At 39.3% G+C, this 27360-nt stretch overlaps 1 protein-coding gene across 1 annotated transcript in view; it reads left to right on the top strand.

The window, feature by feature from the left end:
- Positions 1-568: 568 nt before the first annotated feature.
- Positions 569-27360, top strand: part of GPC6 (glypican 6) — a 1355246-nt gene continuing 1328454 nt past the window's right edge. The window contains exon 1 of the mRNA XM_066380690.1: positions 569-1531. Coding sequence (XP_066236787.1) covers positions 1372-1531 — 160 coding nt within the window. The 5' untranslated portion in view covers positions 569-1371. The remainder of the gene's footprint in view (positions 1532-27360) is intronic.

The raw sequence follows: 27360 nt of genomic DNA, 5'->3' as shown, positions 1-27360 counted from the left end.
GAAGAAAATGTTAAGTCTAGTAGGTAAGATTATTTGGGGAGAGAGAAGGGAGTTACTATTTTTTTTTTTTTTTGAGATACTACTCGTTTCCCAATATCTTCCTTCATGTACCCCATAGAGCTCCATACTCTCTCATTCTCCTATTGCTTCTGTGTTCTGGTTTGTATTCTTAGCCTTCCAGTTCCTCAACACTCTGGAAATCAAGACAATCTTTTATGGAATATTTTAAATTAAAATGGGGAAAATTTTTGAATCCAGAAACAAAAATTTAAAAACTGCTGGTTTCTAACGTGTGCACAAACTGTCTTTAGAAAATAAAAACAAACAAAGACAAACAGAAATTAGACAATTAAATGGAGTGGTGATTGTGCTCTGCTATTGAGGGGTTCTCCTAAGTGTTTATTTCTAAGCTGGCTTTGTTTCACTAGGTCATGAACGTATTGAGAGCAACAATTAAAAAGAAAAAGAAATTGCACTGTCCTTTATGTCCACAAAAATACAGTTTAATAACATGTGATTTAATTGATTTATAATACTGTGTTTCTAAACTGATTACTTAAGTCATTAAGGTAGTATTTTGGATCAGTACGAAGGATGTGATGGGAATGAGAAAACCGGAACGTTTCCCCCTCTTTTTTTTTTTCCTTCTGCCAAGTAGAAATAGATCCAGTCCGGGTTTTCCCTTAGACTCTGCCCCTGAATTTCGGGCTGTGCACAGAGTAGCACGTTTCTCTCTTTCCCCTCCTTTCTCCTTCCCTTTTGCCTCCAGGATTTCTCTCTTCATATTTCAGGAGGGCTCTCACAGGCTTCTTCAGCCTGTGTGAAGCTGAGGCTTCCTTTGGAAGCCGCATATCCTCAACACATACCGCCACGCAGACACATCCCCAAGCACCTCGCGCTCGCACCGCCACACGCGCGCGCACACACTCGCGCTCGCCTGTCCACCTCCCACCCGGGAGAGCCGGCGCGCGTTCCCACCTTCGCTGCACACTTCAGCTAGCCGAGCTCGCTGCGCTCTAGGATTCTGCGGCTCGGAACTCGGATCGCAGCTCTGAACCCTCATCGTGTTTTCTGAAACAGTTCCTTCTCTCTCTGGTTTTTATTGCACCGTTTTCGATCTGGGGGTAGAGGATCAAGGCGGCTGCTTTCCCAGCCAGCCCCGGTTGGCTTGCCATCCTCCATCTGGCTTATAAAAGTTTGCGAGCGCAGTCCAGAGGGCTGCGCTGCTCGTCCCCTCGGCTGGCGGAAGGGGGTGACGCTGGGCAGCGGCGAGGAGCGCGCCGCTGGCTCTGGCGGGCTTTCGGCTTGAGGGGCAAGGTGAAGAGCGCACGGACCGTGGGGTTCACCGAGCTGGATTTGCATGTTTGCACCATGCCTTCTCTGATCGGGGCTGTGATTCTTCCCCTCTCCGGGCTGCTGCTGTCCCTCCCGGCCGGGGCGGATGTGAAGGCTCGGAGCTGCGGCGAGGTCCGCCAGGCGTACGGTGCCAAGGGATTCAGCCTGGCGGACATACCCTACCAGGAGATCGCAGGTAAGCACGGGTGCACGGCCCCGGCAGGCGGCAGCTCTCCACGGCCACACATCCCGGGCCGCCTGGTGCCTTCCTCCTTCCCCCTGTTGCTGAGTTGTTGGTGCTCACTTTCTGTCAGGGCTCTCCCGGCGCCGCGCCACCGCGCCGGGCGGCGGATGCTCCCTCGACTGCTCCCGCGGGGGAAGGTGTGCGTCTCCTCTGCCTCATTGTGTGCACACGCGGGAGCGCCCGCTTCTCTCCCTCCCTCCACTCTCGCGCCCTTGCGCCCCCTTGCTTGTTGGCTCCCGCCGGGCGGGCCGGGGAAGCCGGGACACTCGGGGGTGGTCGCGGCGCCAAAGCAGATCGCGGAGCGGAGCGTCCACCCCGCGCCTTTCGCTGGGGCAAACTTGGAGAAACTGCGGCCGCAGTTTGCCCAGCGCCACAGTCTGAGTGGCGCCTTTTCCACTCCCGCCCTCGCACCGGCGGGGGCGGTGGAGAGACGCCGAGAGCTCCCTTAGTCCTTCGCTCCACTCTTTCTGCACTTCGGGCAGGCAGAGTGCGGGGTGCTCGGGCTGGGTGAGGGCCAGGCTGGGGGGACACCAACGGGGGACTCGGCCTCCTCACTTCCGCAGTTCCGGGCTGGTTTGGGAGTTCTCCGACTGCCTGTTTCCTATTTGGGGCGTTCTTTCCCGAGACGGTTTCTCAGCGATTCCCCGGCTGCTGTTGGTCACTTGAGGTTGCGGGGGCGGGGGGAGGACACCCCAGCCTCCCGGCGCGGCGCTGGGTCCTGAGCGCGGCCTCGTACGCGGGCTCTAGGAAACTGAGCCAACTTAAGCGGGTTGCTCAATAGTGGATTCATCTCAGGGTCCGCGGACCCAGTGTCCCCTGCGTGTGCGGCCACTAACATTACTTCACCGAGAGCTCGAGAGTCCTCACCCGCTCTCTCGGTGCCGGTGTGTAGGTAGCACTTGGTTTTCAACAACTTGCGCAGCAGCCTGAGTGCGTGTTTTCCGGCTCTTACCTCCAACCGAATCCCATCTTCTTTGGGGCTCTGTGAATGAAACGTGTCGGGGAGAGCTAATCCTGTGGCTGCGAGAGAAATGAACTGAGAGAAGCAGAGAGAGGCCAGGAGATGCTGCAACGGCGCGGGCTGCTCAAACTGGCAGCTGAGGTCCTCAGTGACCGCAGCTGCTCAAGTCAAAACGCTGTTTCCATCAGCCTTTCTGCGTTTTGCCAAAAAACTGGTTGATGGATGAAAAGCATTTGCAAATATCTTAAAACATAACAGTTTCTATATACAGTAGAGTGGAATTACTATTTTATTATGATCTACAAACTCTACCAGTGAGGCTTTTTTACTTATACTGAAACAATACATTTCCGTGAATTTAGGCATTACAAAAATAGCCCCTACATCACGCCAACAGTATTTCAGAGAACCTTTTCAAATTCTGAGGCAGACACAGCCAGCCTTTGGTAAGTCGGAGGCAGAAACCGTAGTGAATTATAAGACTACCTTTCCACCCCTGTCATTTCTTCTTTTTTTCCAGAACTCCTTAATTTGTTAATCAATGAATAGAGACCGGCTACCCCTCCAGCTCCTTAAGTTTCTCAACTCCTTTCCCTTTTGTCTACTGTAATTTCATTCTTTTTAATTGCTAAGGATCAGTGTTGCTTACCCCCCTTCCCAAATCTCAGGGAATTCAACTTTTAAAAGGTTTGTGGTATGGATAACTTCTTTTAGGAACTTTTTCTCCTCTAATGTGGGCTTTTTCAAACTGTGTCTTTTAAACACAGATATTTCCCTAACATGATTTCAGATAAGGTATCTCAAAGAAGAAAACCCTTAAGTATTTTTAAATTGCTTCAGTATTCTTTAGTGGATAATGGGACTTTCTGGAGACTACCGTTCATGCTTAACATGATACGAATCTCCTTACTATCAAGGTGAAGGTTTTCAGTGTAAATGATTGAAGTAGTCATCATTTACTTTCCTGAACACATTTACAGAGGGTCAAACAAACTCTTGAGTAGATTTTTAACTACAGCCCCCCTTCTTTTTTCTTCCACCCTTTGACAAGTACGGTGCTTGCTAATGGCTATGAATTTCTAAAATGTGTGCACTTTTGTTATTCATTTTTTAGGACTAAGAGTGCTGTTGACTTGAAATTATAAAGGTACAGGTCACTGTAGGGTCAGAGGCACATCTGGTAGGAAAATAAATGAATTGTAAGATGATTGTATATTAAGGATATACTTTTTTTCCCCCAAAATAAACTTTACTCAGTGCCAGGTATTACTGTTGAACTGATCACTTAGGAAGTATGTTTCTTTATTAAATGAACCCACTCTTCCTCTCCTCCCAAGTTACTGATACAATTTACATTTAATCATCTAGTATATTGTGGTTATCCTTTCTCTGAAGCGCTTTTCATTCTCTGCCTTGTTTGGACTTTGAATGGTTTGCTTGAGAAATGGCATATGCCATTTATCTGCCAGAGAAAATGAATTTAAAGGAATTGCTGTTCAGAATTTAGATTCATGAGATCTGTTTCTAATTGAAAGCTATTTGCAGGTAGCTTGCCTGGTAACATAACTGAAAAGTAATAAGGACATTATTTTTCATCACAACATTATTAAAGTTTTACTCAGAACTCTGGATTGTGAAATAGTGTTGTTCTTTTTTATTCTAGGAAAAGAGGGGAGTTCTTGAATCTCAACAGACAGGGACTGGGATGGGTAATACATAAAGTTACACTCTCAGAGAGTGCTTGGGAAGGAGGAGGCTGTCAAGGAGCCGTTAGTATTATTAATCTTCACTCAGCCTTGATTTTAAAGCATCCCAGGCAGATCAGATAGACTCTCTGTCCTTGTTTGAAAGACCTCCAAAGGGGCAACTCTTAAGCCTCTCTCAGCAACCTATTCTAATACTTAGTAATTCTTGTGGTATCAAAATGTTTCCAGATATCTAGCCAAAAGCCTTTAAGGTGTGCTTGCTTATTTTCTCTTGTTCTGTCTTCTGAGAAGATACTGAGCAGGGGATCATCAAGTTCTTTGTGGGAACTGTTATTCTGAGCAAAGGTCAGTGTGAAACATCTCAGTCTTTTTTTGAGCGTCAATAATATCATCTCATTTTCCAACCTGACGTATCCTGATGGCTCTGAACTTCTAAAGGAGCTCCACAGCTGAAAAGAGCATTCACTTAAAAGTCAGGGCAATTCAGAAAATGCTGTTTGAGGCTTAGTGTGCTGTTATTTTATGCTTTGAGCCTTCTTGGAGTCATTTGCTCTCGTACTTTGTAGCTGGCTAATGGTGACTTATTGGTCTGTATGTCACTTTTTTCCATTAATTATCAAATGTTACTTTATTTTACAGTCTCTTATTTAGAAATTACTATGTACCCAGCACCTATTTGAAACATTACCTACTTTTAAAACATTAAACATTGTCTTATTGACTCCTTATAATAACTTGGTAGACACTAACATCATCTCCATTTTATAGGGGAAAAGATTGAGCAAGAGGCAGACTTAAATAATTAATTTACCCAAGGACGACTCCATGAGAAAATGAGGAGGCTCGAATTTTAACCCAGGCACTTGAGTCCAAAGACTTAATTAACCATGGCCACTGTCATTCTGTATTTGTTGAATGAATGGATTGCAAAATCACTTTTTTCTTTATCTAATACTGTATGTAGTTTGTATTAGCAATCACCATATATATATATTTCCTCACAGTTCTTGCTGAATGTTTTGTTACTTGCAAAATCTATAATTTTCAAAATCACTTTGACTTGGATTTTATGTTCAAGAATTGACCACACTGCCACCACTAAGTTGCTTGCTTATTTATGCATTTTCCCTGTCTTGTCAGTTGTATAGATGTGGTTATATAAAAGGTGGGAACAAAAGAACTTGTGTTGGTTGTTTTTAATATCCTGGGCCTACTGAAATACTGGGTTAGTCCAACAAAGTTTACTGTAGAAAGCTCTCATGTGGGTAGAAGGAGAAGGATAGTCTCTTTCCATAGATTAGGGGAAAATCTATGTAACTAACTCTGTTCTCGGTATTCACTTTGTCCCTTTTTCTGTCTTGGTTATTTTGAGAGTTGGACTACAGCTGGATATTAAGGAAGTATTAAATAGAAACAGACTCATAGATACAGAGAATAGACTGATGGTTGCCAGAGGGGAGGGGGTTGGGGGGCTGAGTGAAAAGGTGAAGGGATTGAGAAGGACACATTGATAGTTAGTAAGTAGTCATGGGGATGTACAGTACGGCATAGGGAATATAGTCAACAATATTGCAATAAGTACGTATAGTGCCAAGTGGATACTGGAAATATCAGGGGGAAAACTTTGTAAAGTGTTTGCTTATCTAACCACTATACTGTACACTTAAAAGCTAAAACAATGAAATATTGAATGTAAACTGATTGAAAAACATTTTTTTAATTAGAAAATAAAGTATTAAACTTTTTCTCATCTCTTTGATGGCAATATATCTCAAAAATCTAAAAGTCTATCTCAAAGTCTAAAGTAAAAAAAATACAGACTATTATCCTCTGCTGATATACTAGAAATGTTTTTCGTCTTTTTTTTAGGGTTGCAAGTTTGAGAATATGTAATGCTTCATTGTACCAGGCCTTTGTGCAATAGTCTTTCCTTCTTTTGGTGGGCTTTCCAGGAAACCGGTCCTCTCTCCCTCTGCTTCCCCAGCAAACCGTCTTACTTAATGTGTTTAGTATTAACACAAATCTTTTTTTCAGTTTGCATGCAGATATTACCTTAACGGAACAGAAAACCAGTGTTTGGGAACCCTTTTACAGACATGTTAAATATCTTAGTTGGGGATAAATTATTTAATTTCCATTTATCTGCCTGATTTTTGACTGCTTTGCCCTCTGTTGGCATATATCTTCAAAGTCATTTCAGAGAACTGTGTGAGGTATAATGGGTCAGATGAACATGAGATTTATTTTTTTATGATTTGACAAGTCACTAGATTTCTAAAAGTACCAGATTAAATTCAGGTATCAAAACAATATAAAATCTAGGCGTTTAGGAGTGCCACTTGTTAAATTCTTGATTTGGGAGTTAATTTTTGAATGATTCTGGCAAACAGGGTTATCTTAAGCAAGTTAATTAGAAGATAATATGTCATCATTGAGGATAAGAGTTCATTCTAGTTGATTGATATACTTTTTTACGTAAAACTCACATCTTTAAAGCCTGTGCATAAAAATGTAGGTCTCTATCAAAAGTGATTTAAAATATACAGCATTATGTTCTTAAAAATATTATAGTATAAACATTGCATCATAATTTACACAAAAGCATGCATGACCAGTGTTCTTTTATAATTATGGGTGAGATTCATGAACACTTAAAAAATTTAAAATGATTAAGTCCTTTTAGACCAGAGTGACCTATCCTTCTGTCACTAGATTTGTATAGAAATATAAGTTTAGGTTACAAATTATAGTAAAGGAATTGATAAAGTAATTTTAATAGCTTAATCTTATATTCAAGCTCACCAATGTAACATTATAAGGCTTTTTTTCTCCTTAATTCTCATTTTTCCAAAGACTTCTTTCAAGGCCAATACGGTGGCGTACAGTAGTCTTGCCAGTATAAACAGAATATTTAGTATTCATTTACACTTGGTGCTTATACTCTTTACAGACCAAGTTCTTCTCTGTTAAATTCTTTAGCTGGCACATAATTCAACTTTAAATAATGTCATAGATTTCTTCAGGATTATTCATTTTTCAGTGATTTACAATGATACTATTTGAAAGTGTAATTGACTCCCTAGTATGGCATATTTATACATAAGGGGTTTCGTAGTGGTAAGTCTTAGGTAAAAGTTAAAAAAAATCTAATAAACCTGAATGGGAATATTTAAGAGTTTTTAATAAACTTGGATGAAAAATATGTTAAAACGAATGCACCAGTTGGTAACCAAGAAAAATTAAAATTTGATTCCATATTTACATATTTGGATGCTAAACTAATGTTTTTACACATCTAGTTGTTTTGAACACAGGCCCAACAAGCATATTTTAATCATTTAGAGCCTTCCTATTTTTTTGTACCCCACAGAACTGCACCCAACATCTGCTAGCCATTTGTAAGACAAACCTGGGGCCTGTAACAGACTCCAAGCTACTGCTACCCTCCATATCCTGAGGCTGAGCAACAGGGCCTAGATACATAATCACCCTCTTCCTCTAATCTGGGAGTTCCCTTAACCTCTTCCCTTAACAGAGGTAATGGCCCCTCTGTTATCTCTGGAAGGGTTAATGCTGTGAGGGACATCCTTTCATATGCCATGTGTCAAAGTTACACCCAAATAAAGCTCTTTAGGTCACACTGTCACCTTCTGGTCCTGTCCTTTCCTTGATCAGCCCTGAAATCCCTAGAACTCACTACAATGACTTTGGCCTTTGGTTTAGAGCAGTAAGAAGCCAGTAAGGAAGTGTTCTAGTCAGGATTGGACATAGTTTTGAAGTGTTACTTTGGTTGCTCTGTAGAGAATGGATCAGAGGAGAATGAAAGCAATATTCATTGGGAAATTGAGATTTTTCCCAATGAGGGAAAGGAGAGATTTTTAGCTTTGAACCAGAGTGGTGACTGTGGAAGTGAAATAAAGTAGAAATATGTAGGAGGTAAAATTGATACCATTAAAAGACTATTAGTCAAAAGTTATTTATTGAGCACCTGCAATGTCATTGACAATGAATAGAAACTGTTGTGTGTGTATGTGAAAGAGAGAGAGATTGAGAGAGAGAAGTATCCCAGAAACATTAATTGAGTTTATGAGGCCATATAAATGCTCTGACATAGTGTATGTGTGCTTTTTAGTGGAGATGGTACTTAACATCATAAAAGAGGCAGAGGACTTAAGAAGACCAGTGTGGCTGACAAAAAGGGATTTCCCAGATAAGGTGGGGTGAACTGTTAACGTTCAGAAAGTGTAGAATTATCAAAATGTGTGTAAATCAGCTATGCCCATTTTGAAACTTAAGTCACAGTTCTTTATCCGGTGGCAGTGTAGAAAACAATCTTAAAATTTTCACCAAGATGAAGAATTAATTAAATTGTCACTCTACTCCCCAAGATTTAAACAATGCTGTGTCCATGGCTTAAGAGCCAAATATCATTACTGATTCTAATGATAAGAATCACAGAATGAAGTGGATTCTATGACCTTGCTGAAAGAAGAGGTCATATTTAATTGGGACTCTATTATCATGGTGCTCCAGAGAAACAGAACCAATAGGATATATTTATATTTCTGCATTTGTCTCAAGATTACATATATGTATGACAGATAACATATATATATGACAGATTACTCAATAATAAATTATATATATATATATATATATTTTTTTTTTTTTTGAGGAGATGTATTATAGGAATTTGTTCTCGTATGTATGGAGGCTGAGCTGTCCCATGATCTGCTGTCTGCAAGCTGGAGACTCAGGAAAGTGGTGGCATAATTCAATCCTACAATGCCAAAGGCCTGAGAAAAGGGTGGGGGATAGGCACTGGTACAAGTCTTAGAATCTAAGGCCTGAGAACCAGGATTTCTGATGTCCTAAGTGGAAAATGGACATTCTGGCCGAGGAAGAGAGAAAGGGAATTTTCCTTCTCCATTTTTGTTCTGTTTGAGCTCCCAGGGGATTAAATAATGCCTACCAATAATGACCACTACTTATACTGAGTCAAATGCTAATCTCTTCCAGAAATAATGTTTTGCCAACTATTTAGGCATCCCTTTGGCCAATCAAATTGACACATAAAATTAACCATGACAGAAATCTTAAGTATGGGTAACATTTATTTGGCAAAGGGGCATCAAGGAAGAAGGCCTTCATGGTGGGTTACATGCGTGAGTGAAATAGTGCATGTGGGAGACAGCACAGTTCAGAAAGGGGTCCCTCATAACTTGAGAGACATGATATTGAACAGATAGAGTGCGGTTGGATTTTTGATGTGCTTTCAAAATCCTAGATTTTATCCAGCAGGAAGTAGGTCATCATCCTAGGTTCTCGGCAGTGAAGTGGTATGTGAAAGTTTTGATTTTGATTGGTCAAGCACTTCAGTGAGGATGAAAAAGAAGGCAGATCATTAAAGGCCCAGGGGGAGAGAAGAAGGAAAGCCAGGGGGCTGTTTCAGATACTAAAGCATGTGATGCTGAGGGTCCTCACCAAAGATGACAGGAGAGAGGAAGGGGTGAGTGAATTCTTCAAAGAAGGAAGAGGCAAAGTTAAAAAGAAAAAAAAACCACTTTAAATATTTACTCTGCTACTTGGAAGTTGCAATTAAAGAGCTTAACGAGACAAGATATTAAAACTCTTGCCTGAATTAACTGGTGTCACTTAAGATAGTTTTGTCTAAAGGTTTCAGAAAATCCTGAATCAACTGGCTTACACATTCAGGGAAACCCATTATTTTATATTAGAAGTCCCAACACAGAGCAGTTCTAGGATTGAGAAAGTGGGAATGTAATAGTATCATCAGGGTCCCCGTTTCTCTCCATCTTTCAGCCTTGAGATCCGCATTCTACCAGGTCAGTTGTACTATGGAAACTAGATGACTAGATGGCTGCTGGAGTATAAAGAGGCAAAGCCTCATTATAATGGCCCGAGGCACAAAAGAGATGCTTTTTCCTCACATGTATGTCTTCAGTGGTGAGGCAGACTACCCTCAGAAGTGCACCAGAAGATTTAGTCACTTTTCTCATTCCAGAGTTGCTTCTGTTTCCTGTGCCTGGAAGAAAAAGAAAGGGACTCTGGCCATTGACCTGGACCAATCATAGTTACATCCTCACACAAGGGCTAGTGTCCATCTTCCTCAAGTGTGTGGCCACTGAATTGCCTGGTTAGTTTTCATAATCTTAGAAGAATCCAAAGAATGGAGGATTGATGAAACAATTGAGAGAGAATGCTCACACTGTCTGAATTAAGTAGGTATTTGGCATTCTAGCTTTAGTCTAGTGTTTCTGAACTCTGGCCAGTGTTGAACTTATAAATGTTTAACAATTGGCTCTCAGAGAGGCAAGGTATAAGGAGACCTGATTTATAGCCTTTGCCAATTTCTATGGTATAAATTTTCCCATTGTGACTGATTTTAAGCTAGTAACTGTTTAACAACCAGCTCACAAAATACCTGAAAATTTGACAGTTGGTTTTTTCACGTTGGAAAGAGCCATGGCTATACTGGAATCATGTGAGAGGTTAAAATACAAGTGCTTATACTTGGGCTCCATCTTCAGATATTCTGATTTAGTTGGTCTGGTCTCCTTTCTTCCCTCTTCCTCCCTCTCTCTCTCCCTCTCCCAATATGTATATATTTATACACATATCTATTCCCCCCACCTCAAGTAATTATGATGTGTATACAGGAAAGAGAAACAGTGATCTAGAGCGAAGCTTCATAGACATTAACATGCATCAGAATTACCATATTTCCCCATGTATACGTGTGTAAGACACTCCCATATATAAGATGCACCTTAATTTTGGGGCCCAAAATTTGAAAAAAAAAAAGTATTACATGAAGTTATTGAACGCAAGTTTTATTCATCATAAAATTCATACAACTCTTCATTACTGTCAAAACCCCCATCCATTAGCTTGTCCTCATCTGTGTTTGATGATGAATCACTGTCTTCATATATTGCCTCATCTTCAGTTCCATGTATGGCATTTGAAATGCCATACTTCTTCTTTCAATGACTTGACAACAACCTCAATCTTGATATTATCCCAAAATCTTTTCACCCAGGTACAAACTTCTCCTATAGTTGGTTTCTTCACTCTTCCTGCTGGTATCAAATTGTCCCCAGAAGACTTCATTCACTGGTTTCCATTCGTCTCTCATGGCAGTTTTGAAGGGTTTGTTAATGCTGACATCAAGTCATTGGGGCTGGGATGTCAAGCTTTCAGGTATGATGGCAAGTTTTGTGTTTTGTTCTGCAGCAATCATCTTTGTGTTTTTTGTTATGTGTGCCCTGAACTGATCAAGCATCAACAGGGCAGGTTTGCATAAGAGCCCACTTGGTCTACTTCTCCAAACTTTCTCAAATGAGATCTTTATCTCATCCTGATCCATCCAACCCTTGTCATGAACGTGGACAATCAGTCCTAGAGGAATGTCTTCTTTTGGCATTGTTCTGTGTTTGAAGATGAGCATAGGAGGCAGCTTGGTTTCATTGGCACAACAAGCTAGAACAACTATATAATGACTCTTCATGTCCACTTGTCTTGACAGTGACAGTTTTCACTCTTTTCTTATCAACAGTTCTGTTACTTGTGACATCAGATTGAAGGGGAACTTTGTCCATATTTGTAATGTGTCTCAACTCAAACTGATGTGTCTTCCGACACTGAATGACAAAACGACCCTCAGCTTCATAGCTTTCAGGCATCTTTTGGGCAAGTCTGGTGTGTGTACACATGCTCAGTCCATTCTGTCTCATGAACTTGAAGCACCAGTTGTGTCCTCCTTTGAAACCAGTAACTTCTTTTTCATCAGCAATTCTTCTTGCTTCATGCTGAACCATCTTTGTGGACACAGGAATTCCAATTACCCTTGCTTTTCAACCCATATCTTACATCCCTCTCTAAATTAGACCATTTTGCTGACTTGCCTCTCATGGCCTTCTTTTCCCATGGTGTTTTCAGTATGGTTTCTTTTTCTCGTAGCCTGTCTCAGATTGATTTCTCAGTTGGAGAAGGACCAAACTTAAGTTCAGCAACACAATTTTCATTCACTTTTGCAAACTGGATCACTTTTAACTTCAATTCACACTGTATAAAAATCTTTTCTGAGCCATTTCTGGGCAGAACATGGCAAAATGTAACCTACTGTAATGTACCGGTAACAAGTGTGAAACAATGGGCGCAAAGACAACAAGCGCGAAAAAGCGAGAAATGCGAGTAAAAAAATCTACAACCTCTGTGTAAGATGGATCCAGTTTTTAGACCCTAGATTTTTCGGGGGGGGGGGGGGAGGTGCGTCTTATACATGAGGAAAATATGGTACTGGAAGTCTTGTTAAACACAAATGCCTGAGCCCCACTCCCAAAGTTTCTGATTCAGTAGTTCTGAAGTAAGGCCTATAATTAATTTACATTCTGGCAAGTTCCTAGATGACACTGATGCTTTTGGTCAGGCACCGTGCTTTGAGTCTCCGGGGCCACACTCTGGGCACATTCAATGTAGTTTTAAACACAGGTTTTTCTCAGGTAGGCAGTCACCTTGATTTTGGGTTAATCTCCACCCAGAAATTGTTGTTACTCCATACTGTACCCCGATCTCCTCAGCCTTTTTTTCAGGTGTTTACATTGGCCACTAGAGGGACTGAGAGAAAGACTGGATTGATTCCATCCATTACTACCTAAGTTTGGAACAAAAAGGGTCTATGCCAGCTGCCAAGGGAGTAGGAGAGAACCTCAACATTGTTCTAAAGGGAACTGGAAAGCTTTTAAGTTTCTTTCACTGTAAGATCCCTATTATTCTTTGCTAATCTGGCAGGCTTTCTATGGGTACAGATGATTTATTATTGTTATTATTATTTGTCCTTTTAGAAGTTTTCTGGCCAAGAGTAATCCATCCCTCACATCTCTTTGATGAGCTGTTTTTCCTGCACTAGCCTCCCAAGTGCAGATATAGCCATTTCTCCCTTGATTTCTAGACTTTTCAGAGACTACATTTAGAGATGGTCACTCTTAATTTTATTCACAGCGAAAGAGGTAGCATAATATATTCCGGTCCTGCACAATTGTGATCTGTAGGCTTTATTTACTAGTCTGTTTGCAGTACGTTGATTTCTGGAATTCTTGAGAAATTGGCGCCCTGTTTTTTTACCCCCAGGACAGTTGAGATAAGCAGGGGCCAGTGCTTCTCAGGTAAATTTCAGAGATCTAGAGATGTATCCTCTTCAAGGTGCTATGAAGTAGAAGCAACTATTTTCTTTGCAAAGAAAATGTTTTGAAATCTTCCAAAAAAAAAAAAGGTGACTAATTTTTAATAATATTTTCTCAATGGGTCACAATAAGTCATTCATTAGTAATTGTGAAATGAACTTGAAAAAAACCACCATGTTTTTAGATATTACAGATATGTTTAAATGGTAGGCCTTAACTTTTTCCTGAAAAAGTAAAAAAAAATAAATTGTCCTTTAGCTCTATTGTTTTTCCTATTTCATTCCAAATCCCAACAATTGGGAGCTTTTAAAACCTAAAAAAAAAAAAAAAAGGTTAAATTTAAAATGACTGATTTCTTTCTTTTTATTTTTTTAACAGCAAAAGGTTTAACAAAATGTTTTTAAAAAGTTTAAATGATCTTTGACATAATGAGAGTTCTGGTTTGAAAATAAGAATTTGTAATTCTAAAGTAATAATGATTTGAAAATGAGGGATTCCTGACCACTCCTACTTGATCTGTTACAGCTTCTCTTCCAGCTGTGTCTTTGCATTGTACTGAGGAAACATAGTTTACTGTTACTTTTACATTATCAAGTGCTAATGTGTGAAAGGCTTTTATTGTGCTTTTACTACTCATTTGATTAAGTAGTATCTTATTCAATATTATTTAACAGACTAGGGGTAGTCAGACACCAGGAGGTCAAGTACTATGTTAAAAGCTTAGGCCAATCTTTTTATATGACTGCAATAAAGAATGTATTCATTTTACTTGTATTACCACATGGCTCTCATAAAAGGTCAGTTGCAAATGGCAAATCTTATGTCATCAACATCAAAATTATTATATGTAATTGCTTTTCAATTACCACCTTCCTCTCTTTTTAAAAAAAGTAACTGGGATATTATTTAAAATCAGAAATCTTCATGATGTGATTTTTACAATAGACAGATGAAATTGTATATACACAATTTTTCTATTTTACTCAAGGAAATACATATTTATAGAGTGAGCCACTTAAATTCCAGCCAGAACATTAGGTACTTATGTTAGTTTTTCATTAAAAAAAAAATTGAAATTATACTTTTTTCATTTAGTAGTTATCCTAAAGATGTTACTTATAGATATTTACCTGGGGATGAGAAGTAGTTGCTTCAGTCTAGCTGTTCATTTGTTGCTTGTTATATGTGCCTTGATGGCCAAGCCCAGAGTTTCAGATCAGCGACATTAGGGTTCCAGGTTGGCACTCCATTCATCGTGCCACACCACACGCCAGGCTCATTTTGTAGTTATCTTAATTTAACAAATTAACTTTGAATCAATTTTTAAGCCTACATTATTGATTGAAAGATAAATAATTTAATATTGTAAGAAGTTACATGCATAAATGTAAGGCAATTGCTATGATTTAAGAGTGGCAATTTATTCTTCTCCAGAACATGTTTAGTAAATTATACAAAGGTTTTCAGTTTAACAAAGGGTTTACTATATGCAGAAATATAGGTTATAATAATCTTAATTCTGTGTTGTAACTAAGGTTGCATTTTATAACCGGAAAAACAATTTCCTATAACTGAAAAAATCTAGAACACATTTTCAAATGGATTTTAACCTTTGTAACCATTAGTTTATACAGTACAACTCTTGACAAAAACCATAGTTATTCCTCTGAAGTATTTATTTTCAAAAGTATGACCTTGTATTTGAAAAAAGTTTAAAAATGCTCTATGTTTTGAAAGTCTTTGAAACAGTATTATTTTGAAGAAAGGGAGCCTTTCTCACAATTACTATAATCAAGAAACATAGAAAGATGGACTACAAATGAGCAAGAGCCGACTTTTCCCAGTTCGACATTTCCTAAAGCTACTTTCATCCAGGGTGACAATTCTGATGTTAACCTGATTAAGCATTAGGGAGAACCAGTGTCCCAAGAGAGAAGCCTGAAGGTTCCTGGAAGTCCCAAGTCTGCTCATTCCCTCCCAGGCACTGCCGGCAGCTGCTGTGTGGGGCTTCTGGAAGGTGCCACGGATGCCCAGGAGGAGTCTCTGCTGTGTAGCGCCAGCCTATAGGTACACCACCTTAAGCCACATTTCAGCCTGGTTACTGTGGAATTGATTTTCACGGCTCATGACAGAAGCTGTTTTCAGCCCTTGAAAAGGAAGTGGCTGGGGCTGATACTCCTAACACAAACAGCAAATTGCTCCACGGCTTTCATAGCATTCGAAGTCTGTTACCTTAAGGTTCTAATGGCCTTTTAACAGTGTTTCCAGCTGAGCAGCAGATGTAAAGGATACCGAACATTGAAAGCACTGTTCTTTTTTTCCCCCTCCCTGAAAGAATCATCTTTTTTTTTTTTCTTTTTTTTTAAACAGACATTGTACTAACACCATATGCTTAGGACCTATTCAGTGGCAGGTTAGATTTGAAAAACCAAACCAAATCTCGGATAAATGTAAAGTACTTTCAGTGCCATAAATTTACCACTTTACTGGACTGTGTCCCATATTACAGCCCATCAGGGACTGAGATTATGTCACCATTAGTAGCACCCGCATTTGGTAATATTTCATCAGGGAGGAAAATATTTAATGGAACCCCATGAAGCCTTTAAACCACCTTCTACTTTAAGTGAATTCATTTTTTTTTTCTTTTTTTCATTTTTCTGAAGCTGGAAACAGGGAGAGACAGTCAGACAGACTCCCTCATGCGCCCGACCGGGATCCACCCGGCACGCCCACCAGGGGCGACGCTCTGCCCACCCGGGGGCGACGCTCTGCCCATCCTGGGCGTCGCCATATTGCGACCAGAGCCACTCTAGCGCCTGAGGCAGAGGCCACAGAGCCATGCCCAGCGCCCGGGCCATCTTTGCTCCAATGGAGCCTTGGCTGCGGGAGGGGAAGAGAGAGACAGAGAGGAAAGCGCGGCGGAGGGGTGGAGAAGCAAATGGGCGCTTCTCCTATGTGCCCTGGCCGGGAATCGAACCCGGGTCCTCCGCACGCTAGGCCGACGCTCTACCGCTGAGCCAACCGGCCAGGGCAAGTGAATTCATTTTAATCTTAAAAAATCGCAGCACATTTCTGGCAGCACTACTTTCAATTTGTAGAATTATATCCAGTCTATACTCTTGGTTTCCTTTTCTGTTGTTCTGATAGTTTTGACCTGTTCGTTAGGGTGTGAAATGTTTTCCAAATAGGCAGCTAGCTGTCTCTTCCAGCACGTGAGTGTAAAGGCCTTTAAAGTAAAATTTGGCCTGTTGAAGAAGGTTGCTATTTCAGCCTTGTGGACTTTCTGAGGAAAACTTAGATATAACCAGAGAATACTGGTCAAATTGGATGTTTTTTAAAAAATTAGAGAAACAGTATGTCTTTTGATTTCTACAGAAATTGCCACTTCGATGTGAAAACGAATGCAGTTTTCTGTCCCTCCTCTTACTGTTTTCTTCTTCCTCTCTGAACATAACCTATCTGGTTTTGGGTAACAAGAAAAGACGAATAGTGTGATCAAGTTTAAATTCAGTGATCAGTTGAGCTCTTCTAGGTAATGGTGAAAAGTGGGATATTTTCTTTGGTGTAGTGGTTAAGCAGAGACTTGCTTTAACTCTTGGCTCTACTGTTTGGCCTTATTTTTGCACTTCTCTTTGCCTCAAAGTTTTTTTGTTTGCTCTGTTTTATTTTTTTAATTGGCAAACAAGGATAAGAATAGTCTTTACCTGTCATCACTGTGCTTATGTTAAATGAATTAACATTAGCAAAGCTCTTAGAATAGTTTCTGACATATAATAAAGACTATATATATATATATATGTTTGTCAAATAATAAATACAGATACCAAATCCATCTCCTAGTGGGGATGGGGAGTGACATGGGTGTATCCCAGGAAAGGGAAGAGTGCGTTTCCGTGGGCTTCTCCCATCTCTAGGGCTTTGCTGGCCCACCTGGCCGATGGCGGGGTTTGGTGTACTTCGTGAACTGATCATGTGCAAATTGGAAAGAACCTGGTCGACCTTTTTCCTGGAGTATTCACTCTCACGTTGGCCTTTCAGACCCTGGAGACCTTCTGAATCCCTGGCTTGCCCTTTGCCTGCCCTCTACCCCACCTGTAAGCTTGATTAGGTGTGAAGTGGGACCATGGCAAGCTGCTTTCTAATGCTCCTGGAGCCAGACCTGTGTCCCTCAGGTGTGAGTGTAGCCTTCCTTCTGAGCACTCCCTAAGTTTACTCTAAGGTCTTTGCCAGGTAGCTCACCAGGCCATGTCTTCACAGATTCCTAAACAGAATCTAGGCTAGAAATCCCTCTTCTTTTTGGCTTTTCTGTATTGATGTAAAGCTCAGAGAGGGGAAACTGGGAAACTCGAGGGACTATGACCTTCCTTTCACCTCCCTTCTTCCCACAGATCCCTGGGGCACGGATGGGTTTGCTACCTTTTCTCTTCCTGGCTGGACCTCAAGCCCTTTAACCAGGACCGGAGACTTTTGTATTTTTAAAAGGTCAGGTCACACCTGACACCATGCCCTTGGAGGTAGAAGCCTGTAAGAAAATAATGAGGCCCTGGCCGGTTGGCTCAGCGGTAAAGCGTCGGCCTGGCGTGCAGGAGTCCTGGGTTCGATTCCCGGCCAGGGCACACAGGAGAGGTGCCCATCTGCTTCTCCACCCCTCCCCCTCTTCTTCCTCTCTGTCTCTCTCTTCCCCTCCCGCAGCCCAGCCGAGGCTCCATTGGAGCAAGGATTGCCCGGGCGCTGAGGATGGCTCTGTGGCCTCTGCCTCAGGCGCTGGATGGCTCTGATTGCGGCAGAGTGACGCCCCAGAGGGGCAGAGCGTCGCCCCCCGTGGGCGTGCCGGATGGATCCCGGTAGGGCGCATGTGGGAATCTGTCTGACTGCCTTCTCGTTTCCAGCTTCGGAAAAATGGAAAAAAAAAAAAAAAAGAAAAGAAAAAAAGAAAATAATGAATTAAGGGGCAAACAAAATTGAATCAGTTAAGTGTTTGTAAAATATTATCCTTATTACATGTGCAATATGAAAACCTCCAAAGCATCTCTCAAACATCAGGTAAACTGGGAATAATATTAATTTTTTTTATTTTTATGGGAATCATTGGGCTTCTTGGCAGATGGCATTATATAGAAGCAAAAGAACATAATTCCTTGTTTTGTGCTTACTAATTACTTATTTTCAAGTTTTCTTACCTATATTAAGGGGCAATAACATAGCCTGGCTGATGATTTTTTTTTTTTTTGAGAATTACATGGTGTAGCATGCCTGACAGAGAGAAGTCTCCAGTATATGTTATTTCTTTTTTCCCCCCCGATTCCCTACTGACACATGTATCACAATGAGAAATCTTCCTTTTTCTTATTCAGAAGAGGAGAGAAATTTAGTAGGCTGTAATCTCCACTCTAAGATTTAGTCATTTTTAATTTCCTTTTATGATAAGCTTCTAAGAAAGAAGCTTTAATAGAACATTAAAAGGTGATCTTGAGATGCTGTTAAATGTCAAATAGCAAATCTTTAAAAAAAACATTTACTGTCTCTTCTTTTTGGTCTTCCTGGGAAGGGCTCTGAAGCTTCTCTTTCATGCCTCTGTCACAGGTTTGATTCTGTTGTACATACTTGTGAGCAGGATATGCCTGAGAAAGTGCTTTGATTATTTTAATTTGTATAAACCAGAGCTTCTCAAACTTGACTATGCCTCAGAATCACCGAGAAGACTTGTTCCGATCTGGGAGGTTTTGATTAAGTAGCTCTGAGATGGGGCCAGTGCCCAGGGGACGCTGATTGATGCTGATAGTTCCTGGACCACACTTTGAGAACCACTGCTTCAGGTTTGAGCCTTAAAAGCTACCAATGGCTTGAAAAGAAATTTCAACCTTGGTTTGACATTCAAGGGCTCAAACTATTTTCCTAACTTATTTTCAAGTTGCTTCTAGAATTTCTGTCTGATAAAGCCTTTTTCACTAAACTTTTCTTTCTGTGTCCCATTTCATTTGCTGATGCTCATGACAATGCTTGCTCCCCACTTTTCCACATCAGGTAAAATCCAGTTTAGTTCAAATGTCTTTCATGAGTTTGTCTTAGGCTATGTAGTCTGTTTTCTCCTTCTTCCCCAAGATTTGGCTATTCATTTGGTAACTGGTAAGATTATGCCTCCTCATGACTCTCACTTACACTGTCTTGACTCACTTCAAATGAGTTTCCTAATTTTTGTTTTCTAAATTTGCCTCTGTGTTAGCTGAGAGCACTTGAATCGGTATTTTACTCTTCAGAGCACAATTCTTGCCCATAGTAGTGACTTAATAAATAATTGACTACTACTTGATTGGGAATATAAAGAGACATAAAAATTTTTTTGGGGGGGTAGGCATTTCAGATCAAAAGTAAGTGGTGTACTATAAGGACACTGTTATTATAGTTTCTTTGAAAGATTGCAGCTGATAAGTTTTATGAGTTTAAGCCAGTGGAAATCAATTTGTGAAAGTACAGATCACCAAAGTTTATTGTGTGGAACATACATTTTGTTGCCTTCATTTTACTTTAAAACATAATGTTTCTCCCAGTGAAATACCTACTATATATAACAGTATGTCTATCAAAATGTTTTTTCAAAATGTGGCATATTTAAGCTATCACTGACAGCAATTTTGAAATACCCGAAACCTTTAGAGAAGTGCAGTGTAAAGAGTACTTTAAATTGCCATGACATTTCCTTTGAGATACACTGATAGTGAACAAAGTTAGTTTACAAAGTTAGGCCTCAGGATAAAGCAATCAAATTGTACCACCTTTGGAATGATCTCTTTATGACGGAGGCTTTGAATAATAAATTGTGCCACTGGAATGTTTATAGGAACCATGTGTAATTTTGTGAATTCCATTTGAAGCTGATGTTTACCTTGGTTCTTTTAAATGACATCAGCTCAGGTCAGTAAAATTTATATTTAATTACTTGGTTAAAGAATAGCGCCCTCAGTTCCCCTGGCCTGGAGGTACACACAGAGTAGTGAAGACAGACAGGTAGGTGATTAATTTCAATAGGATATGAGGGACAGAGTGATAACAGCACTGGGAGCCTAGGAAAGCAGGTAGAGGTTGGAGGGCAGGTGAAGACAACCCATTGGAGGGGGAGGGGAAGAAGTGAGGACTGAATCAGGGATGAGGAGGTACCCTTTATCTTCACTAGAATTTTGTTTCATATATACATACATATGAAACATTTATATATATATATATATATATATATATATATATATATATATATATATATATACATACAGAGAGAGAGAGAGAGAGAGAGAGAGAATTTCTTTCATATACCGTATTTTTCGCTCCAAAAGACGCACCTGACAATAAGACACACCTAGGGTTTTAAGGAGGAAAATAAGAAAAAAAAATATTCTGAACCAAATGGTGTGTTAAAATATTTAATAAAATACCATATTTTTCACTTCACAAGTTACATGGGCATGTTCCCCTCCACTTTTGGGGGGAAAAGTGCATCTTATGAAGCGAAAAATATGGTAAATAGATGAACCTTAATTTTATAGTAAATAGGGAAGGCTAGATTCTTCTGTTAAATAGATCATGCCCTATGAACTCCCTAAAAAGTGGGCCACTGTGGTTTTCAAAGTTGCATCATTTGATCTTTGTTCAAGCAAACAGAACATGCAGATGTCTTTAGGGAATTGTATTTAACCGTAAATTATTTTTAACTCCCATATTTTAATAAAATTTCTGGTGAAATATTAGGAATATAACCACATTTTTCACATGACCGTTTCTACTGAAAGATGTCATTTTAAATGGCAGTAATTCTGCCAGTTCATATACAAACATTACTTTAAGGACATTGTATATATTGTGCTGTGTATTTAAAAAATTCATACACCTCATAGCTACCCTGTTAAAGTGGGTATGATGTGTGAAAATAGACATGTAAATATTTTGACTAAGATGGCACTAACGGTGTGGCATTTTTTTTTTTTTTTGCCATCCGTGGTTAAAAAGAACAATTTGTGCCGTGAATGCCTTTTACTAACTTTCTTACAGAGATGGTGCAATAACTGGTTCCAGATGGAGAAAAGGTGAAACCAAGTTAGCTTTTTTGTGCCCTCCGTCATCTGTCTTGGTTTATATTTTAGTTAGTTTCTCTGTTTTCTATCACACTTGAAACTGTTGTGCTGTTGCACAGTTTGCATATGAAGATGTTTTAAGGAAGTTTGAGATTATTAAAATATAGAGGATGCCCAGATGACACTAAGCAGAAAAATTCCTTCTTTAAATAAAAACCTCCATTTTCATTTGTAAAGCAAAATGTTCTCTCTTAGAGGTAGCAGCTGCAAAAAAAAAAAAAAAGTAGGAAGGCAAGACACACTAATCTAAGTTGTAAAATATGTTTTGGTAGCTCAACAGAGATTTAGCTGTTTCTGAGGAAAAAAAAAAATCAAAATCTAGTTTTAGAATGAAGGTATTTAAAAGCATGGCACAAGAGAGCCTTCTTTGCGGAGCTGGTGAGCAGCCAGGACCTGGCGTCTTCGCTGCTCTGCCTGGCCAGCTCTTTGCTTGTGGCGGCAGAGTTTCCCTGTAGCACCAGAGTCAGATGTGTTAGCAAACACCTGTCCCTTCAGAGTGCCGTCCTTGGTGAGATAAGAGGATTCCAAAAATAGTTTTAGTACAAAAGCAAAGTTTGGTTTACCTTAAAGTTGATATGTACAAGTTAATATTTCTAAAAACAAGGCTGTTTGTTTTTCTCCCCACATGGAGTTGAAGCTCTGAACTTGTGTATTTCTTTAGGTGTTAGACATAATTGATTCTTAGGATATATTGTGTTTTTCCTAACAGAATAGTCATAGCCTGGAAGGTGCTGTTTTCTAAATCGTATGCCTGATCTCTGACTGAAAGACTTAATAATACTCCATCAGAAACATTGAAAAGGAAATCACAGGACCTGTTTCTCAGACAGTGGCCCAATTTCCTAACCTGGTCAATGTAAGCCTGATACACAGGATATATTTTTTGAAGTTGAGGACCATGGTGTGGATGTGAGTTTGGGTGTGTGTGAACTCTTACTCAAGTACTTGCTAAACTACTTGTTTCAGCCATGATAGACATACTAATTTACTTTTCTAATCACTAAAGGAAATGCCTCTGTTTTATTTTGAAAAATGGGACAGATACTCATGATCCTGTGATTTTAAGGTACTTTCCTATGAATGAGCAATTTGAAATCAAATTGTTTTTTAAAGAGGAATGCGTTCAGAAGGAATACTTCTTGTCTCTCTTCTTGCAATGTTTTATTTAAACATGTTGGAGCAGTAATCATTTTCTAACTTATAGTACAAATATAAAATATAAATAGCTGATATTTTGATTAGTCTCTCATTAATCTATCAGCTCTTAGAAGGCAGGGCCTTGTCTGATTTATCCTTGCATCACCCTTAAACCCTGGCACAGATAAAGCATTCAATACACATATACTGAATGCACCAGATGATGACACCGACCTGGGCTTTCATTCGATTCCTAGAAAACAACTTCTGTGTAGATACTGACCAACTCATGAAAGGCATTTATATACTATTAGATATATGCTAACTTCCAATCGTATTTTCACTCTCTTTTCTACAGATTTATATTGAACACAAGGGAGGTCAGAGTTTACACTCTAGGCTCTCTCTGAGTTTATACTCTAGGAAGACACATGGTAGAAGGTGCCATCCAAATTATTTTCTACTGAGAATAATGTCGAGATATTTCCCTACCATATATATTAGTAATCTAGAGAGTAAAATTTATATTTAGAGCTGTCTCAGGTGAACATCATAAATTATCTTATTCACCATAATTCTTAGGGAGAGATAGAGAGACCATTCTTGCATTGACCTATATCTTTGGTTCTGAAAAAAAAACAAACCCACAATATTATAGAACCATAGTTTTTATAGTAAATGGAGTAGTCTTAATCCTCTGTTATTTTAGAAAGGATAGAGTACAGTTTTTTCTTTTGCTATAACAGAAGTATCAGGTGTTTTCCTTTCTATGTACCTGAAGGTTGCTTTTTACTGAAATGAAACGAAATCAAGATAAACCGTGGAAATTGTAGTGGGTTTGTTAAAAACGGGCTTCATGAAACATCACCGAGTATATATTATATAATAACATGTAACTTTGATTGATCTTTATGTCCCACATACTATTTTAACTTCTTTGGTTGTAGGATCTCCTGCAATCATGACATCATCTTTTCATCATGGATATTATCATTCATATTTTACAGACGGTGAAACTGAGAGAGGGTGTGCAGTTAACTTGTCCAAGAACTAGGTGGGTAAGCAGACGAGCCAGGCAGATTCCACAGCCCATGAACTTTAACAACTACTTGTGTGAAACATGTATTCTTTAGAGATGAATTTCGAAGACTGATACTGGCATCTGCTTTGGCTTGTTGAGTTCAGCTTTCTTTAGTGTGCTTTTTCCTATAGTATTGGTTGGAAATGGTTCTGTTTAGATGCAGATTAAATATTGTTTTTTAAAACATTGTAAAGTATAAGAAGAGTCCAGTATAGAAGTGCCACTTCTAGATAAATAAATTTTGTAATTTCTTTGCAAAAATAAAAAATAAAAAGAGAACATCCCTGTTCCTAGGGAAACTGAGTGTAATCTGCCACTCCATAATTCTCTGAGAACGTGGCTGCTGTTTGAAGATGTAAACTCTGCCAGGGCTTGGTTTATACGATTTCGTTTGTTTCACGTGTGCTTTTTCCAGGGCTTGAGAAACAGGTAAGCTTCTTAACTGGCGGATTTAACCGACAACTGTTCACTTCTGAGGTGTCAACATGGGGTTCAGTAAAAAATATTGGGGGTAGGCTAGTACTGAAAGGAAAAAAGAAGATTGATAAAGATGAAGTAACTGATATTTCTGGCAGAATTCACTTGTAGTCTCTCTCTTCTCACTCTCTCTTCATACCTATGCACACACATGTCCACACCATACGTGTAATTATTATATTGTATATTTTTTAATGTGAAAGTAATAAGAATTGTGGGGTTGGATTCAGGATATATACATTCTATCAGACTGTAACGTGCTGTGTGTTACAGTATGTTATAACTCCTTGCTATTTTTCCTTGAGTTCTAGAGCTCTCCTCAAGCCAAAAATAACCTTTACTTTTCTGAGGCCCAGACAATAGAGGGTTATAGTGACAGTGACTTTGGGGACACTGGCTTCAAACATTACCTCAGTGGAGGAAAGAAGGAAGAGTTCTAGAAGAGAAAAAATGAGTGGGAAAGAGTAAAAAAGAAGTGGACAAAGATATAGATGCTTTCGTGGTGGGCTATATTTAAATCTTCTTGTGAAAAAAATGCTACAAGGGCCCCAAATCCTTTAAAACTTAAACAGTTAACATATCATGACGGATCTGCCCAGATACTTTCAATTTTTAAGATTTATTTATGCATTGGTGCTATGAAAATATTAAAATGATACAGAAAGATCGGTACTTTTCAGAAGCAACCATTCTTACAGGTAGTTATGATCCTTCTATTGGTGTTTTTTGAATACACAGACATTTATAAATAGTATTATGTATACTCAAATGGTAACGTACTATATATTTTTTCATGTAGATATTTTTTCCACTTAACAGCTTATATTGAAACTTGTTTCATTTTAGTGCATTTCACTTGTTTCATTTCATTTCAGGACTTGCCTCCTTTTTACTTCCCTCCGAAGGTTGCATTTTATTCCACGGTATGAATTTATCAGACTTTATTTATCGAATGGTCTATTTGCCAGATCTCTAGGTTGTCTGCTTTTGGTATACAAACTATCTACTGTTGTGAATTTTCTTACATGCACACCTATTTGGACAAGTAGGAGTTTATCTTTAAAAGAAATTTCTAGAAGTAGAAATCTTGGGGAAAGAGTCACAACCAGTGAACATTTTGACCGGCCCTGCCACATTTCTCTCTGTTGATTGTGCCAGTTTACTCTCGATGCAGCAAGCAGCATACCAGAGCACTCGGTCGCCAGGTTGCCCAGCCCCAGAAGGTGCCGTTCACTTGTGGAAGAAGGTGTGTTTTGTCTGCAGGTATTCCTCGCTCTGCTTGATGCTATTCAACTTTAGATGGAGTAGATGGATAGATGGAGTATTTGAAAATCCCTTCTGGCAACTTTTTTAAATTTAGGATTATACACCATTGCAGAAGGAAGTTGTGTAAATAACAATATACTTATTAAACATGTAGGGTTAATGGTACACTGAAATGCTGTATTTATGTATTTGGAATAAAATACTATATGTGAATCTCTATCCAAGTGAGCCCACTGTTCATTTACCAACACACATTCATATAAGAATTTCATGAAGGATGATAACAGAGCATGAAATTTCTTAGAGGTTTGCTTTCTGAGTTTTTAAATCTGGCCTGCTTCATTTTAGACACCAGACATATGGCCATAGCTAATTATAAGCTTAAAGCGGATGCATTTCAAAACCGTTGCTGTTACTTTATAAGGGACCTCAGAAGCAATGGTAATAAGATATGTGATTAGAAAGATGGGAGATGTATGTAAAGTGAAATTCTGATCTTTAGAAAGAGCTGCCATAAACTTTGAAAAAATTGATTTGTAAGAAATATATTTACATTCTTTTTTGTAGGTGTAATATTGCATTTAGCAGCATACAGGGTGGGACAAAAGTAGGTTTACAGTTGTTCATATGGAAAACGATACAATAATTAATAAATAATAGAAGAATAAACTCTGTGTTCATGCACACACAGCTGTAAACCTACACTGTATTGTGTATATATATGTATATATTCTGTTTCAAATGTAAACACAGTGGTGTGCTGGAACCAGGTCATCCTGTACCATAGGAGCCAGTTGTTAAATTTTCAGGCATTTTGTAAGGAGATTGACCTCACATTACTAGCTCGAAGTCAGTTATGGTGGAAGTATTTTCCCGCAAAAATTGGCAAACACTGAAAATTAGGGCATTTCCTATACAGTTGGTTGTTAAACACTTACCTGTTCACCACTGTTCACATGCATGTATAATCAATCCTCTGTCTAAAAATGAGGAAACTGTCACCTTGGAACTATTAAAAAGCCATTTCTGTGCAGAGTCTGATTTTCAATAAGCAGGAAAAGGTAGAAATTAGTCCTGTTGTGCTTTTCTCATCAAAACCTTAGTAATGCTTCATAGATTAATTTCACCTTTTTAAAGTCCAAATAACATACCTATGAACCATTATGGTTTCCTTTCACTATGTATATAATTTCTTGGTTGATTTTGAATATTTTTATACCAAAAGAATATTTTGCAAATAATACATTAAAGACATCCTAACAGCATGATTTACCACGAAGTGCTGTGGTTGCTCAACCCTAACACTCAAAAGGGTAACCTAGTATTTGATCACAGAAATCAGGAAAACTGGCAAATGTGCTGCTATGGATTTAAAGAAATATACCGTTAGAAGGATGGTGAGAATTCCTATGATGCAATACCCTCATTTATAAGAAGAAGAAATAGGAATTAATGCTATCTACAGTGTGTCCGTAAAGTCATGGTGCACTTTTGACCGGTCACAGGAAAGCAACAAGAGACGATAAAAATGTGAAATCTGCACCAAATAAAAGGAAAGCCCTCCCAGTTTCTGTAGGATGATGTGGCAGCATGTGTGCATGCGCAGATGATGACATAATACCGTGTATACAGTGGAGCAGCCCACGGCCATGCCAGATGTGGACGGTACAGAGGAAAGTTCAGGGTGTTCTATGGCTCGCTAAATTCGAATCTGTGACCAAAGTGCAACGTGAATATCGGCGCATTTATAACAAAGTACGACCACATAGGATAACATTATCCTTGGTGGGATAAGCAATTGAAGGAAACCTGCAGTTTGATGGA

Source organism: Saccopteryx leptura, chromosome 4 (genome assembly GCF_036850995.1).
Source record: "Saccopteryx leptura isolate mSacLep1 chromosome 4, mSacLep1_pri_phased_curated, whole genome shotgun sequence".
Lineage (NCBI taxonomy): Eukaryota > Metazoa > Chordata > Mammalia > Chiroptera > Emballonuridae > Saccopteryx > Saccopteryx leptura.
Note: the sequence above shows the minus strand (reverse complement) of the source record. Positions and strands in the feature narration are given on the sequence as shown.